The 17,615-nt window shown below is 44.6% G+C and overlaps 1 protein-coding gene and 1 pseudogene across 1 annotated transcript; one reads left to right on the top strand and one right to left on the bottom strand.

The window, feature by feature from the left end:
* Positions 1 to 3,324: 3,324 nt before the first annotated feature.
* LOC120869753 lies at positions 3,325 to 10,882 on the top strand (annotated as a pseudogene).
* A 1,393-nt stretch (positions 10,883 to 12,275) lies between these two features.
* Positions 12,276 to 14,631, bottom strand: LOC120870413 (ubiquitin D-like). Its single transcript, XM_040250076.1, has 2 exons — positions 14,464 to 14,631; positions 12,276 to 13,203 (listed from the first exon to the last, which is right to left on the bottom strand). Exons 1-2 carry the CDS (start codon positions 14,479 to 14,481, stop codon positions 12,733 to 12,735), a joined length of 489 nt encoding a protein of 162 aa, XP_040106010.1. The 5' UTR covers positions 14,482 to 14,631; the 3' UTR covers positions 12,276 to 12,732.
* Positions 14,632 to 17,615: the final 2,984 nt, after the last annotated feature.

The following is a 17,615-nucleotide window of genomic DNA, read 5'->3' as shown; positions in this document are numbered from 1 at the left end:
TCACTAGCTCTGACCTTGGGATGACTTAGTCCATTAAGTCCAGATGTGTTCATCTCTAGGACAGAGATTTCTTTTTCATAGAATTTTGTGGAAATACATCATTAGGGTATACTTATACATGGCTGCTTTCCTAAACTAAAGGTTTGGAAGTGTAAATGAACTCCAATAGACATTAAGCATGTGTGTGCTGCCATCCGTTCCCTCACCCACCACCAACCACGGTCCGGTTTTTCTTTGCTTGTAAGGGACACATCACCCTCTGTGGGTCGTCCTTCCCAACCTTCAGCAACTTTCCCTTTTAGGGCAACCACAGCACAGAGAAGCACCTCCTCCTGCTGGGTTTCTCTGACTGGCCTTCCCTGCAGTCTGTCCTCTTCGTCCTCGTCCTCCTATGCTACCTTCTGACTCTGATGGGCAACTTAGCACCGGCTGCTGGCGGTGCTAGCCTTCACATGCACCTGCATACACCCATGTCCTGCTTCCTCTGCCATCTGACTCTGGTGGACGTGGGCTTCACCACAAGCATGGTGCCACCCCTGCAGGCCAACCTGTGCAACTGGACGCTGGGGTTGGAGTGCAGTGGCTGCTTGGCACAGCTGTGTGCATTGCTGGTGCTGGGCTCTGCTGAGTGCATCCTCCCAGTGGTGATGGCTCTGGACTGCGTTTACATCCTGTTACTTCCGTCTGCCATCATCCTGATCTCCTATGGCACCGTGTCCCACGCTGTATTGGGCATTAGGACTGGAGGCTGTCACAGCAAAGTGGTGGGCACCTGTGGGTCTCACCTGAGAGCCGTCTGCATGTTCCATTGATCCACCACCTACCCCTACCTGCCACCCACTCACAGCTACAACCAACATTGGGCAAGTTCATTTCTCTTTCCTACACTGTAGCCACACCCGCTCTCAACCCATTCCTCTCCACCCTAAGGAATAAGGAAGCGAAAGGGCCAGTGAGGAATTCCTAAGGGGTCAGGCGAGAGGGCAAGATGCATAGTGAGTCAATCAGGAAGGGAAGGAAGGGAGTGTTACCCCAGGGCCCAAGGATGGGAATGCCCACTGGAAAGTCAGTCAGTTTAGCTTTCAGGCTGTTCATTTCTCTATGACAATCTGCAGGATCTGTCCTTAAAGAGCCCATGGTTAATGGGGAGGTCCTTTCCTCCCAGCAGGAAAGGGTCATGTGCTATATGTAAAAAAACCCACATCCTTTATCTGTGCAGGTTTAGTGAAGGGGAAATGGCCCTTGGGCTTTCTCCTAAGCTGATGAAAAAAAAATGATTTGGGGAGGACTTTCAGGGGGATAATGTACCCCCAGTCAAGAGACCAAATGCTGGCAAGAGATGTATGACGATCCCAGTCTGATGGAAAACACCGTGGAAGATGCCATGGTGTCTGCTATCAAAAAAATCCCAAGTGACAATAAAATCATAGACTCTACCCTGAAGGAGACTCCATTAAAAAAAAAAAAATCAGTGCAACTGAATGTCTACCTTCCCAGTTAAATAGTGGCCACCCCAGAGCACGTCACTCATAATTGTAATGAGCAACACCTATGAATGTGCCTTGTGCTGAGTGGGGTTACATTCAGAAACGCTTCTGCAGGAAGTGGTTCTTGAGACAGTTATAAAGAAGGGAAGAGACTCGTGTGGAAGAGAGTGGACATATTTCAGGCTGAGAGAGAAATATAATGTTATCAGGAGGGAGACATGAGGTGGTGACATGGAGGAGGAAAGGAAGGGAATGAGACAGAGGAGGCCGAGAGGAAAAAGCTCCACTAGGCAGACTTTGGACAGAGTTTTAGGGTCAATCCAGAAACCAATCCCCACCCCCTTAACTCAACCCAGAGAAGACCTGCTGGAGCCTAAGGCAGGCAGGACAGAGACTGCTTCCCAAAGCCCCACCTTTCTGAAAGTGTTCCCACCTAGAGCACATCTATTCCCAGAGAGCCCCCATGAGAGGCATAAAATCTCGAGATCCCTAAGGTGAGTATCTTGCCATGACTGCCATCATCCCCAGAAATAGGAACCATTTATGTTGATGTGAGAATAACAGGGGGCTTGGTACCAAATTTCATTCATACCAGTCCAGTTCAGTCAGTCAGTTGTGTCTGACTCTTTGTGACCCCATGGACTGCAGCACGCCAGGCTTCCCTGTCCATCGCCAACTCCCGATGTTTACTCAAACTCATGTCCATTGAGTTGGTGATGTCATCCAACCATCTCATCCTCTGTCGTCCCCTTCTCATTCATACCAAATAGCTTTAAAAAGGTCGAGGGGACATAATGCAATTGAATTTCTAAATTATTTTTGAATAAGTCTGCAATCATGTCAAAGTAAGTAATAACTCACTTCGTAATAAACTATTTCACTCTTCTCTGTAAGTAGAAAGTGAGTTTGGCTCAATGGTTATACTGATATGTTAGATGAAGCACTGGGGTAAACATAGATGCAAATATAGATACATGTAAAACATGAGGCCCCACCTAAAATTTACTATATTTTGGATGGAAAAGAAATAGACATTTTGAGATAAATTAGAAGGACCCAAGAAGATTAAATTGCAAACTTACTTGAATGTTATCTCTAATTTGCCTTAAATTTTCATTTATTATAGTATATTATACCTAAATTATATGAAAATCTGCCATTTAGTCAATCATGTTAGAATCAAAGAATCACCAAGCTAGAAATATTCCACAGGTTTCCCCCCTACTTTATCTTCTCTTTGAGTTCTATTTATCTTTCTGATTAGTTTTGAGAATTTTTCAAAGGACATGATTAGTGAGTAAGAAGAAAAAGAATAAACGATCTTTTGCTCCTGATATACCTGCATTCCTAGGATGGTCATCCATCAGTGCAGTGCTACGTCAGAAAAAGTAAGTGATCTTTGCTGTACCCCATGCAAAAAAAAAAATGCGACATTGCCAATCAGTTATACATCAACTATAACAAATTTAGAATCATCCAAATGGACCCTGCTTTCCAAGGCAGAGGCCTACTTGTCCTGCTTCACCTCAGAGCCCAGCTCCTTGCTGAAATAATTGTTCAGCATATCCACCAGCTGCTTCTGCAGGGTCTCGTTGAGCACGACCAGGATGGTCAACTGCTTGACATCCGTCCAGTACAGGTTTCTGAGGGTGGCATTGGCTTTGTTAAAGAGCTTCTTCTGCTTGGCAGGAGGTAGCTTCATTATGATCTGAGAAATTGGCTTGAACTAACTCTCTCTCTTCCTGTTATCAACTGACTCCCGATGATCCCTCCCAGGAGTATTCCTGGTGGACTGCCCAGCATACCACCCAGGAAGGTGCAGGCCAGAATGACCAGGATGACACTCCAGGTGTATTTTTTGGCCTCCTTCATCGGCCTCTTGTCAGAGACAGAGCACAGCAGCTTTATGAAATCCTCCATTGCAATGGAGCTGTGGAGCCAGTGCCTCGAGGCCTCCCCGCCCTGCATGCTGGCCCCATCCTCCTGCCTCTGGGAATTTAGACTCTTCAAACTTTGCTGGAGGACTTCATCTTGCACAGGAAACTTGGCTTCAGATTGGGAGTGGTCACTGATGTTCTTCACTCTGTCCTCTGAGTGGGCAGCGAAGCTCTTTAATTCCCCTTGCTCAGACTGGACATTTACCGGGACAACGAAGGACAGAAGACAATAACCTAGAGCACTTGCTACCATTTGCATCCTTTATTCCCCCTTCTTATTGCTCCCACCCTTCAATGCCTGCCTGATCCTCCTCATCCATTACAACAAGCTGTGTCCCTTCCTTCTTTGGAATTTTCTGGGTTATAAGGCAAGAAAAACTGTCCTATTCCTTTGTGATCATACCTCTTATCCATCCCAAAATATTGCCTATTTCCTATCCATACAAAGTTTGTCAGATGTCAAAATTCACTGCAACTTTGAATTGACATATATACACCATTGATCCTATGTATAAAATAGATACCTAATTAGGCACAGAGAACTCTACTCAGTGATTTGTGGTAAACTAAATGGGAAGAAAATCCAAAAACCTAGGGGCTATACTTGCACATATTTCTGATTGACTTTGCTGTACAGCAGAAAGTAACACAACATTGTAAAGACACTATGAGTTTTGAGTGTGTGCCTGCTCAGTCATGTCTGACTCATAGTGACCCTATGTGCATGGGATTTTCTAGGCAAGAATACTGGAGTAGGTTGCCATTTCCTTCTTCAGGGGATCTTCCCAACCCAGAAATGGAATCTGTATCTCTTGTGCCTCCTCACTGCCAGACAGATTCTTTATCACTGAACCAATACTGGAGTAGGTTGCCATTTCCTTCTTCAGGGGATCTTCCCAACTCAGAAATGGAATCTGTATCTCTTGTGCCTCCTGCGCTGCCAGACAGATTCTTTATCACTGAACCATCCGGGAAGCCACCTGGGAAGACATTATACTCCAACAAAAATTTTAAAAAGATTGAATACAATTGTAAAATATCCAAAGATTGACACCGGATTTCCAAAGACAGTTTCTTAGACTTGACAACCTAATGAAATGCTTACAGTGAAGGAGGAAACAGACAGAGCTGGACTCCATCTGAGGCCAGGCTGCAAACATTAGGCTACACGCATGGTCACCCTCCCAATGGACTCTGAACTTTGTGCCCGGCGTCTATAGAAGTGGCATACCAATGGGAAGCCAGATCCCCTGGATAAAAGAGCTTCAGGACTTGTACTTGGACTCTCCGTTGCCTAAAAGAATATGCTAATTATCTCTGTAACAGAACAAAGTCATAAATTCCATTATTTTTATCGGGATATGACCACAGTCCTATTGATAAATGTCCACTGTTTATCTAGTCTTGTGACACATGAATCATGGGTTAACTTTGATCATATCTCTGTTTTACCTTGTCCAGAGTAGTTTCAAGGAATCTGGGGAGATGGCTTTGAGCAAGTACACTTAGGGTATATAAGGTTTTCACAAAAACTGGTTGGGGTCCTTGGCTAAGAGGAGACTCTACCTTGGGCCTGCCGGTGTAATAAACTGCATTGCACTATCTGCATTGTCCTTCTGAGTGAGTTTGTTTCCCAGAACGCGTGGCTACAACGGTACCACATACCCTACCAGTGGCCCCTGCAAGGTCTCAATGCAAGAGGACTCAGGAGCCCAATGACCAGGTCCCCTTCACAGAAACTTTCTTCACATTGGTAGGTATCTATGCCCATCTCCTTCCCTTCCAGATGTCTTCCTGGCCACCCCACCTCCCCAGCACTGTCCCTCATGTACCCCTGAGAGTTCTGCCATGTCTCAGAGGTCCCCTCTCTTTCCCTTCCGCAGTATCGAATCCTAACTTATGAAACTGGTGGCAGCCATCTCTGCACTCAAGATAGTAGAAACAGGAGAGAGAGCAAAGGAGCTGGCCTCCCATTTATAGAAGCAGCTAAGTTGGAAATCCCCTGCCTGCCTGCTGTTTGTATCAGGCTTTCCTGGACCCATTGTTCTTGCCAGTGCTTTCACTTTCTCTACAGAGGATTCTGTAAGCAGAAATGTCATCTAATCAAGCATGTCTCCTCTCAGCCAATCCATCGCCCTCCTTGTTCTTAAAGTGACATAACCCTTTTGTGTTGGAAATTGTTGTGTGCTTAACCACCCACCACTCCCAATCCTGACTTCTATGTAGCCCTTGACCCTCAGTGGCTGGAAGAATTTGAACACTTGGTGGTCCTCTCCACCTACCAGCCCATGACCCTTCCTCCTCCGGCCAGTATTTAGGGGTCTTTCTGAGAGGAAGAGTGCCCTGGACATGACAGTGAGAGTTGCTGTGGGTGATGTGACCAAGAGCAGCCTGCTCACACCAGCCAGACAGAATGTGTGAAATACACCGGGAGAAGCAGACATAAAAGACACATAACCTTGCACTGAGAAGAGACATGATTCCAGTCCAGGGATGCCACCTGCTGAATTACCTTGGGCAAATCTGTTCATCTCCCGAGATGTTGGTTTTCTGGTCTATAAATGACATGATTGGAGAGAACTCCTAAGGGTCTTCAGGCTCAAGAAACTTTCCTTATATACCATCCCTTACAAAGAATTTTAGATTCCTGATTCTTGAGCGTCCTAGCACTCTTCCTCTCCTGTCTGAGAACCTGCAAACCAAATCCACTACCTGAGAACCATCCAGAGCTACCAGTCAAAGGCTGACTCCCACCTTCTAGATGTCAAAACAATCACACACCCACTGTCACACCACAGTTCCTCTACTTCCTGGCCTTTCCTCCTGGAGACTCACTAGTGTCATTTCACACATTCCTAAGGTGCTTCTTACTCAGTGCCTGTTTGGATTTGGATCAGGATGACAAGGGAGTACATAAACTGTGTGTTCTCCTGGAATTTTTTTCCTTACCCCGGTCTCTTAACTTCCCAGATTAATCTCTGCCCTCTTCCTAAGGCTCAGGACATTTCTATACCCTCCTCTTTCCTTTTCTGAGAGTGATTACTAAAAGTTCCTCCTAAAGTTCAATGTAAAAAGTCTTCAGAAATGCCAGGTATTCGTCTTTGTTTGCTGTGTTTCAGTGACCCTTTAGTGTACTTTCACTTCCTGACAGGTTTCAAATGATCCCATTTCACTTCCAGCTCTTTCCATCCTGGAAAATATGATTTTACAGAAGTGTCTGTGTAATGAAAGTAATGGGAGCTGAGAACTCATTCCAATATTTTAAAAACCTTAACATAAATCATGTTCTCCTCTTTGAAGCTCTCACTAGAGAGAGAATCAAGTTGGAAAACCTAATACTTATTAATTGTATTTCGTGCATGTGTGGGGAAAGACATATATTCTGAAACACACAGAGTAAGTATGAAGAGGGAAGAATGCCGGATGGAATCAAATGCAGGATTAAAGTTGCAGGATATAAAATTAACACACAGAAATCTCTTGCATTCCTATACTCTAGCAATGAGAAAACACAAAGAGAAAGTAAGGAAACAATTCCATTCAGCATTGCAATGAAAAGAATAAAATACATACGAATATATCTACCTAAAGAAACAAAAGACATATATATAGAAAACTATAAAACACTGATGAAAGAAATCAGAGAAGACACAAATAGATGGATTGGAAGAATCAATATAGTGAAAATGAGTATAATACCCAAAGCAATCCTTAGATTCAAAGCAATCCCTATCAAGCTACCAATGGTATTTTTCAGAGAACTAGAGCAAATAATTTCACAATTTATGGAAACATAAAACACTTCAAATAGCCAAAGCAATCTTGAGAAAGAAGAATGGAACTGGAGGAATCAACCTGCCTGACTTCAGGCTCTACTACAAAGCTACAGTCATCAATACAGTATGGTACTGCACAAAGACAGAAACATAGATCAATGGAACAAAATAGAAAGCCCAGAGATAAATCCAGGAACCTTATCTTTGTATGGACACCTTATCTTTGCCAAATGAGGCAAGAATATACAGTGGAGAAAAGAAAATCTCTTTAACAAGTGGTGCTGGGAAAACTGGTTAACCACTTGTAAAGGAATGAAACTAGAACACTTTCTAAGACCATACACAAAAATAAACTCAAAATGGATTAAAGATCTAAATGTAAGACCAGAAAGTATAAAACTCCTAGAGGAAAACATAGGCAAAACACTCTCCAAAAGATCACAGCAGGATCCTCTATAACCCACCTCCCAGAATAACAGAAATAAAATAAAAAATAAACACATGAGACCTAATTAAACTGACAAGTTTTTGCACAACGAAGGAAACCATAAGTAAGGTGAAAAGACAGCCTTCAGAATGGGAGAGAATAATAGCAAAAGAAGCAACTGACAAAGAATTAATCTCAAAAATATACAAGCAATTCCTATAGCTCAATTCCAGAAAAATAAATGACCCAATCAAAAAATGGACCAAAGAACTAAACAAGCTTTTCTCCAAAGAAGACATACAGATGGCTAACATGTCATGAAAGATGCTCAACATCACTCATTATCAGAGAAGTGGAAATCAAAACCACAATGAGGTACCATCTCACACTGGCCAGAATGGCTGCTATCCAAAAGTCTACAAACAATAAATGCTGGAGAGGGTGTGGAGAAAAGGAAACCCTGTTACACTGTTGGTGGGAATGCAAACTAGTACAGCCACTATGGAGAACAGTGTGGAGATTCCTTAAAAACTGGAAGTAGAACTGCCATATGACCCAGCATCCCACTGCTGGGCATACACACCGAGGAAAGCAGAATTCAAAGAGACTCATGTACCCCAATGTTCAGTGCAGCACTGTTTATAATAGTCAGGATATGGAAACAACCTGGATGTCCATCAGTAGACAAATGGATAAGAAAGCAGTGGTACATATACACAATGGAATATTACTCATCCATTAAAAAGAATACATTTAAATCAGTTCTAATGAGGTATATGAAACTGGAGCCTAATATACAGAGTGAAGTAAGTCAGAAAAAAAACAGCAATATAGTATACTAACGTATATATATGGGATTTAGAAAGATGGTAACGATAACCCTATATGTGAGACAGCAGAGACACAGATGTAAAGAACAGTCTTTTGGACTCAGCGGGAGAAGGTGAGGGTGGGATGATTTGACAGAATAACATTGAAACATGTATATTATCATATGTGAAAGAGATCGCCATACCAGGTTCGATGCATGAGACAGAGTGCTCAGGGCTGGTGCACTGGGATGACCCAGAGGGATGGGATGGGGAGGGAAGATGGAGGGGGTTCAGGATGGGGAACACATGTACACCCATGGCTGATTCATGGCAATGTATGGCAAAACCACTACAAAACAACAACAACAACAAAGTAATGGGAGCTGAGAACTCATTCCAATACTTTTAAAAACTTAACATAAATCATGTTCTCCTCTTTTAAGTTCTCACTAGGGAGAGAATCAAGTTGGAAAACCTAATACTTATTTAAGTGTATTTTGTGTGTGTGTGGGGAAAAGACATACATTCTGAAACACACAGAATAAGTAAGAAGGGGGAAGAATGTCTGATGGAATCGAGTGGAAACCTTAACCTGCCTTTTTCCCTTCAGATAGTTCTCCAGGTTCCTATTGTCCGTGAGTTTAGAAGACAAGATTATGACCTTGGGCTGAAGCACAGCAGCACCCTCCCCGAGTTCACTGTCCAATAGGATTGGGGAATTCTGAATCCTCACCAGTGTCCAGGCAGAAAAGCTCAGGTCAGGTTGAGGGTGATCTGGAAAGAGAAAATCCTGCAGCAGGACAGGGATTGGGGATGGTCATGGAGAGATTTAAAGTTTGTCTGTCTGAATTAGTGTGTGTCTATGTAATCACAGAATTAGGTGATTTGACTTTTTATAACTCTACATGTCTAGAACCATGGGTCTCTAAGCCTGAATGTCATCTCTTGCATTTATGCATTTCCAATATGACTATAAAATCATCAAATCACTGGACCAAGGCGGTTCTGTTAGGTGAAACCCAGATCTCCTGACTGATGTTTTTTTCCTGTTACACACGTGCCCATCTGTGTTGCTCATGATCATCACACTAGATGGTAAACAGGAGTGGCATGGACATGGGACACAGCCTGGAAGAGAGACTCAGCACAGATTAAAATTCAGCATTCACCAGTATATTGGCTGTATTAATGGAAGTAGAGCACCTGAAACAAAAAGGTGACAGTTCTGATCTACCCCGTGTCGGTTATACTAACCTGGAGCATTTCATCTATTTTAAGGCACTTTTTCACATGCTTCCAAAGAAGGGGGTTGGGGGGCTCAAAAAAGAAATCTGTCTTCAAATATCTGAAGGGCTATTGTGTGAGAGGAAGTTTAGATTTCTACTTTCTACCTTGGCCCCTAGGAATACACCAGAAACAGGGAAGCAGCAAAAGTGTACTGGTTTGGAAATCAAACAGGTCTGAGTACATGTCCAAAGCACCACTCAGTGGCTATGACGTTTGGATGCTTTATCTTATAGAGCCCAAGTATGTTTATTTTTAGGAGGGAGATTCTATCTTCCTTACAGAATTTTCTGGTAAATACATCAACGACCCGATAGACGGCAGCCCACCAGGCTCCCCCGTCCCTGGGATTCTCCAGGCAAGAACACTGGAAGTGGGTTGCCATTTCCTTCTCCAATGCATGAAAGTGAAAAGTGAAAGTGAAGTCGCTCAGTCGTATCCGACTCTTCGCCACCCCACGGACTGCAGCCCACCAGGCTCCTCTGTCCATGGGATTTTCCAGGCAAGAGTACTGGAGTGGGTTTGCCATTGCCGGACACGACTGATGCGACTTAGCAGCAGCAGCAGGGTATCCTTATACATGGCTGTTTCCTAAACTAAGGATTCAGATCTGTAAATGAGCTCCCATGGACGCCTAAGCATGTGTGTGCTGCCATCCATTTCCCCTCCGCGCTCCTCATCCCTTTGCTTGTAAGGGATACATCACTCTGTGTGTGTCATCCTTCCAAACCTTCTGCGAGTTTGCCCTTTCGGGCAACCACAGCACAGAGCTCTTCCTCCTGCTGGGCTGTTCCGATGGCCCCCCACCTGCAGCCTGTCCTCTTTGCCCTCATCCTCCTCTGCTACCTCCTGACTCTAAGGGGCAACTTGGCGCTGGTGCTGCTGGCGGTGCATGGCCATGTACCGCTTCCTCTGCCACCTGGCCCTGGTGGATGTGGGCTTCACCACGAGCGTGGTGCCTCCCCTGCTGGCCATCCTGCGCGGTCGGGTGCTGAGGCTGGAGCCGGCCGGCTGCCTGGTGCAGCTCCACACATCGCTGGCTCTGGGCTTGGCTGAGTGCGTCCCCCAGGCAGTGATGGCTCTGGGTCACGTGGCTGCTCATGCCCTCTGCCGTGATCCTGGCCTACCTGGCAGCACGGCCCATGCTGTTGTGGCATGAGGGCCAGAGGCAACCGCAGGAAAGTGATGGGCACATGTGGGTCGCCGCTGAGAGCCATCTGACTCTTCTGTGGATCCCTCCTCTACAGCTACCTGCAAGCCACGCACAGCTACAACCAGTGGCAGGCAAGTTCATTTCTCTTTTCTACACTATCACGCACCCGCCCTCAACCCACTCCTCTCCACCCTCAGGAATAAGGAAGTGAAGGAGGCAGTGAGGAGGCTCCTGAGGGATTTGCGGAGAGGACAAGAGCACAGGGAGTCAGTCAGGGAGGGAAGGAGGGGAGTGTTAACCGGGGCCCAAGGATGGTACGTCCGGTGTAAAGACTTTAGCCTTCAGGCTGTTCATTTCTCTACAAGAATCTGCAAGATTTGTCCCTAAGGAGCCCATGTTTAATGCGGAGGTCCCTTCCTCCCATCAGGAAAGGTTCACGTGCTGTAGGTAAAATCCCCATGTCCTTTATCTGTGCAAGTTTAGTGAGGGAGCATTGGCCCTTGAGCTTTCTCCTAATCTGATGAAAAAAAAAAACTGTGAGTTTGAGAGGATCTTTCCCATCTTTGGGGGTACTATATCTCCCAGGTAATAGCTCATTTGCTGGTAAGAGATGTGTGAATATCCCAGTCTAGTGGAAGAGACCATGGAAGACCCCAGGATGTCTGCCATGAGACATGTCCCTAAGTGACAATCAAATCATACTCAGCCCTGTAGGAGATTCCATCCCAAAAAAGAAAAGCTCTGGTCTCTCATTGTAGGGCATCAGTACAACCAAATACCCTTCTACCAAGTTAAATAGTGTCCACCCCAGAGCACTTCACTCATAATTGTAATGAGCAACATGTATAAGTGTGTGCTTTGTGCTGAGTGGGGTTACGTTCATAAACACTTCTACCAGAGGTGGTTCTTGAGACAGTTATAAAGAGGAGACTAGTGGGAAAGAGGGTGGCATGTTTCAGGCTGTGAGAAAACATACAGGTGATCATGAGGCAGAAATGAGATGGAGGCAGAAAGGAAGGGAGGGGATAGAGGACACGGAGAGGGACAAGCTCCACTAGCCAGACTGTGGGCAGAGTGTCAAGGTCAACCCAGAAATCAACCCCCACCCCCACATCCAAACCAGAGAAGTCCTGACAGAGCCTCAGGCAGGCAGGCCAGAGACTGCTCTAACACTCACTCACTTTTCTGAAAGTTTTTTTCCCACCTAAAGTATATCTATTCCCAAGGAGCCCCCACTAGAGGCATAAAATCTCTAGATGCCTGAATATCTTGCCATGACCACCATTATCCCCAGAAATAAGAGTGGTTTAATTGGGTATGGGAAACAGCGAGTAAGATGGGGCATGGTGCCAAGTTTCACTTCATAACAAACAGCTTTAAATAAGGAGAGGGGAAGTAGTTTAATTTTTCTAAATTATTTATTAACATTATGTCACAGTAAATAAATCACTTCATAATAAGTCATTTCACTATTGTCTACAGGCAGAGTGTCAGTTTGACTCAATGATTCTTGAATCATATGAGAGAAGGAACACTGAGCTAAATATAGATGCAACACAGTAATTAGAAGAACATGGATCACAACATATAGTGTCCTATACTGTTGATTGGGAAAGGAAATAGGAGTTTTTCCATGAATCAGACAGAATTAAGACCGGATGAAACGCAACTGGCTTTGAACGTCATCTCTAATAGACCTTCAAATTCTAATATATTCTAACATATCAAATATATGCAATTTGCCAATTACTCAATCATGCTAGAATGAAGGAATCAATTGGTTAGAAATATTCTAGTCTTCCACCCCAATTCACCCCAAATCTTTTGCTTTTCCTATCACTCCATCTGCAGGATGGTCACCCACCAGTGCAGGGGTATGTCATGAAGAGTAAATGGCCCTTCTTGATGCCATAATCTCCCATGATCTTTCCATCTTCCAGTTTCTTTCCATTGCAGTTCACAATCTGCTTCTTAGGGGGTATAGCAGTCTTCATCTTGATCATCTCCTTCACCTGGGTCACTGGGCTGGACCTTCGCACCTGGAGCTCGTGCCTCTGCCCCTCATCACCAGGCTCCACCAAAACCAAGGGCAGCTCCTCATCACTGGGCTTCACCACCTTCAGGGTGAGGTGTATGGTCGTCTCCTTGTCGATGCCATAAGATGACAGAGTTCTCTGCGGCTTTAGGGTCTTCGAGCCCAGCTGGAGGACCTGGTACTGCACGGGAACCTTGGTCTGAGAGCGGACATGTTCCTTGATCTTATTCACTCTGTCTCCCGGATGGGCGGGGAAGGTCATCTGTTTCCATGCCTCAGAATGGACAGTCACCTGGACAAAAAAAGGCCAAGAGACAGTTGCCTAGAATGCCTGCCCTCTGCTACACCCTTTGTGCCCCCTCCTCCATTGCTACCACCCTTCACTGCCAGTATGTTGCTCCAGATCCTTTACACCAGCTGTGTCCTTCCCTTGTTTCAAACTTCTCTTTTGAAATTATCAGGTTATAATGCAGGAAAACCAGTCTTATTTTTTTGTAACCACACTTCTTATCCATCCCCAAAATGTTATCAATGATTTCCCACCTCATTTACCTGTCTCCTATCCAGACAAAATTTGTCAGATATCAAAGACAAAACATCTAAAAATATATGCCAGAGTTTATAAACACCTCTCAAAGAGAATTTCGAAGACTTAACAGTCTCATGGAATACTCATAGGGCTGTCCTCCATGACTGTGACTATTTTAGATGAAAACCCTGTTTAGGAAACATCTTCTCTGTACTATTTGTACTTTTTTTGGTAACAATAATTCATTTATTATAGTGTCCCTATTTTCAGTATCACTTAGCCATATGTATTTCCTATGTTTTCCTATCCACCCATTGTAGAATATGGTCTCTTCCTTTTATCAAATCGGGGCTCCACTCACAGAAATTAGGGACTACACCTGAGTCTTACTTCAGTGATCTCAACAAAGGGAATCTCATTCCTGTGCTCTTGCTGGAAAATCTCAGAGGACTTCTTTCAGGCTTCATTCAAAAATATCTTCCCAGTCCTGATGCCCCAGAGATTTCTTCACTGAACCTTCACTCTTCTGTGCTAAGCATTGCCCTCATTCCAGGTTCTCTTTGCAGAGAATATAGTCTCACAGAAGGTAATGTAACATGGCATTAACAAGTTAAAATAAGTGAATTCTGTCAACCTCTCTTTTGGGAAAGAAGAAAGCTTAATGTAATTGCCCTGGAGGCCTAAACAGGGTAAAAGAGAAAGGGATCCAGACAATATTTTCACCGTTGCAAGCTTGCCAGCCCTGCTGAGCACAAAGCCCACTCCTGCTTCCTACCAAGTAGCCCTAAGTGTGACCAGTGCAAGGTCTCGATGTAAGAGAACTCAGGAGCCCAAGAACTCTTTATAGAAACGTTCTTCACATTCAGTAGGTATTGATGCCCATCTCCTTCCCTTCCAGATGTCTTCCCAGCAACCTCTCACCCCCTTCATCTCCCAGAACTGTCCCTCATCTATTCCTGAGTCTCTCCTATGTCTCAGAGGTCTTCTCCCTTTCCCCACCCCTGGTATCAAATCTCAACTCACACAGAGGGTGGCAGCCATGTCTTCAATCAGAGGTGCGGGATCAGGAGACAGAACAAAGGACTGGGCCTCCAGTTTAAGTAAGCAGCCGAACCGGAAAATACCTTGCCTGCCTGCTGTGTTATCAAGCTTCCCTTTGCTCTTGCATGGTATGCTGAATTTACTTTCACTTTTGCTACTGGGGAGTCAATAAACAAAAATAACTCCTGACCAAGCACTTCTCAGGTCAGCCAATCCATTTGCCCTCCTTGTTCCAAACATGGGATGGTCTTTCTCTCTTGAGAATTTTTCCCCGATTAACCACCACGACTCCCAATCGTGACTTGTGACTTCCAGCCTGCAGCTCTGACCCTCACTGGCTTGAAGACCTTAACACTGGTGATCCTCCCCTTAGCTTTTAAGAGGAACCCTCCCCTCGCCCACATCCCTACCATTAGTCAGGGAACTTCCTTAGAACAGGGGTGCCTGGAGAGAACAGTGAGAGCTGCCATGTGTGATGTGACTAGGAGCAGACTGTTAACCCTAGCTTAGCAGAATGTGAGAAGCTGGCCTAGAGAAAACATGGGATAAATAACCCTGGACGGAGAAGAGCCATGAGTTCCAGTCCCAGGGCTGACACTCAATTAACCTGGGCAAATCTGTTCACCTCCCTGGATGCTGGCTTTCTGGTCTATAAAATGAGATGATTGGAGAGAATCCTAAGTGTATTCCAGGCTCAGAAAATTTTGTTTATAAATATCCTTTACAAAGAACTTTAGATTCCTGGGTCTTGAACTTTCTAGCTCTTCTTACGGTGTCTGCAAACCAAACCCACTACTTGAGAGCAACCCAAATCCAGCAGTCAAAATGTGACTACCATCTTCCACATGGAAAACAACCACACATCCCTTTCACACCACAGTGCTTCCATTTCCTCACCTCTTCTCCTGGATACTCACTAGCAGCTATTTGCTCCCCGGCTCTTCAGGTCTGTATTAGGATGAAAAGGGAATACATAACTGTGTGTGCTCAGGGAATTTTCTTGATATCTCCTCCTAACATTCCAAATTAATCGCTGTGTTTTCCCAAAGTCTCAGGTCCGTGCCTGCTAAGTCGCTTCAGTTGTGTCTGGCTCATTGAGACCTCATGGACTGCAGGCTGCTCTGTCCATGGGATTCTCCAGGCAAGAATAGTGGAGTGGTTTGCTGTGCCCTCCTCCAAGGGATCTTCCTGACCAGGCATCGAACCTGCATCTCTTGTGTCTCTTGCATTGGCACGCGGGTTCTTTACCATTAGCGCCTCCTGGGAATCCCCCAAACCCACTTTAAGAAAAACATTTACTGAAAGTGCTTTAAATGTTTTCAGAATGAAAGGTCTATAAACATGCCAAGTTGTCATCTTTGTTTACTGTGTTTTCAGTGATCATTTACCATACCTTCACTCACTGAGAAATAGCAAATGATCCCATTTATTCCAGGGATTTCCATCCTGTAGAACTTGGCTTTACACAAGTGCCTACACAGAGTAATGGGATCCAAGAGCTCATTCCAATATATCAATAAGTTTAACGTAAATTATGTTCTCCTATTTGAAGCTCTTATCAGACAGTTAATAAAGCTGGAAAAACTAATTTCTATTTAAATTATTTTGTGGGATAGACATACTTTTTTAAACTCATAGGGTGTGTTTGAAGGGGGAAGAATGCCTGATGGAACAGCTTGGAGACCTTGATCTTCTATTCTCCCTTCAGATATCTCACCACGTTCTCTATTTAGAAAACATCATTATGACCTCTATCTCCTCCACTGTCCAATAGGATATGGGGACTTCGAAACATCCCCAGTGGCCAGGCAGAAGATGTCTGATCAGGTTGAGGGTGATAGAGAAAGTGAAACCTCTGCAGTAGAACAAGGATGGGGGATGGGTCTGGAGAGATAAAGGGAAAGCTGCACAAAGCGGACTTGAGGGAAGTGTTTTCAGTTTTCAAATTTTATTTGTACCTTAGTTCTTCATGTCATTTCTGGAAAGAGAACAGGGAGAGTAGATGGTTAAAACTTCTCATAATTAAATCTCTCTCTTCTCATAAACTTTTTCTCACCCCAAGGCATACAGGATCTTAGTTCTCTGGACCAGGGATTGAACCCATGCCCCCTGCCGTGGAAGAGTGGAGTCTTAGCCGTTGGACCTCCAGGGAAGTCTAGCCTACACCATCTTGGTGCCAACATCTGCATTCTCTGGGGAAGTAGGGAACCTTAGTCAGAATCTCCTGGTGGGAGAGCCCAGGAGTGACATTTCCCAGGGATGATATTTGTTTGTTGATACCCCTCAGATCTGTGCCCGCAGCCGGCCCTGAGCTGCAGATCTATAGGTCTAGCTGCTTCCATGCATGGTTCCCTGGACTCCCTGCATGTTTAGAACATGCCAAGGTCTCTCCGTCACCGGGTTACGGAGCATGACTTTCCGCCCACTGTATTCCCAACACTGTGGATTTACAATAATATACAAGGTAAGCAGCATCTCCTCCAGGAAAAGCTCCCTGACTCTCCTCCATCCTGTTCTGGGTTACATGCCCATCTTCTGTTCTTTTATGCTTCCTCTGCAAACCTCTCAGAGGCCATTTTTCCAGCCATAAGTTCATCTGCTTACTCGTGCTTTACCCTCACTCAACAGTAGGAGTCTAGGAGGTCACAATTTTGTCTCTTTTTCGGCTGTGCCATGCAGCTTATGAGATCATAGTTCCCTGACCAGGGATCGAACCTGTGCCCTCTGCATTGGAAGTGGGGCATTTTAACGTCTGGGCCACCAGGGAAGTCCTTCATAATTGTGTCTTAATTGTCTTGTATTTTTAGCACTCCTCAGGCATGCTGTCTGGCACACTAAATAATAAACATTTAGTAAATGCATGAATGAGTGAGAAATAACATTTAGTGAGTATTATATTTCAGAAACTGCTCAAGGTATTATTACATGGTACCTCATTAAGATTTTACCGTTCAGGTGAGGTAAGTATTAGTAATTTTGTTGATAAGCAAGAGTCCTATTAGTAGTAGCTGGTAAGCAAGGGTTCAAATACAAACCTCTATTTCTACACTCCTTGTCTTCTGTTTCCTCTTTCAGTGGAAAGAAAAGTGAGGCGTGTGTACACGTGTGTGCTTTTTTTATTACAGCAACGATAC

This window comes from Oryx dammah, unplaced genomic scaffold (assembly GCF_014754425.2).
Source record: "Oryx dammah isolate SB20612 unplaced genomic scaffold, SCBI_Odam_1.1 HiC_scaffold_11, whole genome shotgun sequence".
In the NCBI taxonomy this organism is placed as follows: Eukaryota; Metazoa; Chordata; class Mammalia; order Artiodactyla; family Bovidae; genus Oryx; species Oryx dammah.
Note: the sequence above shows the minus strand (reverse complement) of the source record. Positions and strands in the feature narration are given on the sequence as shown.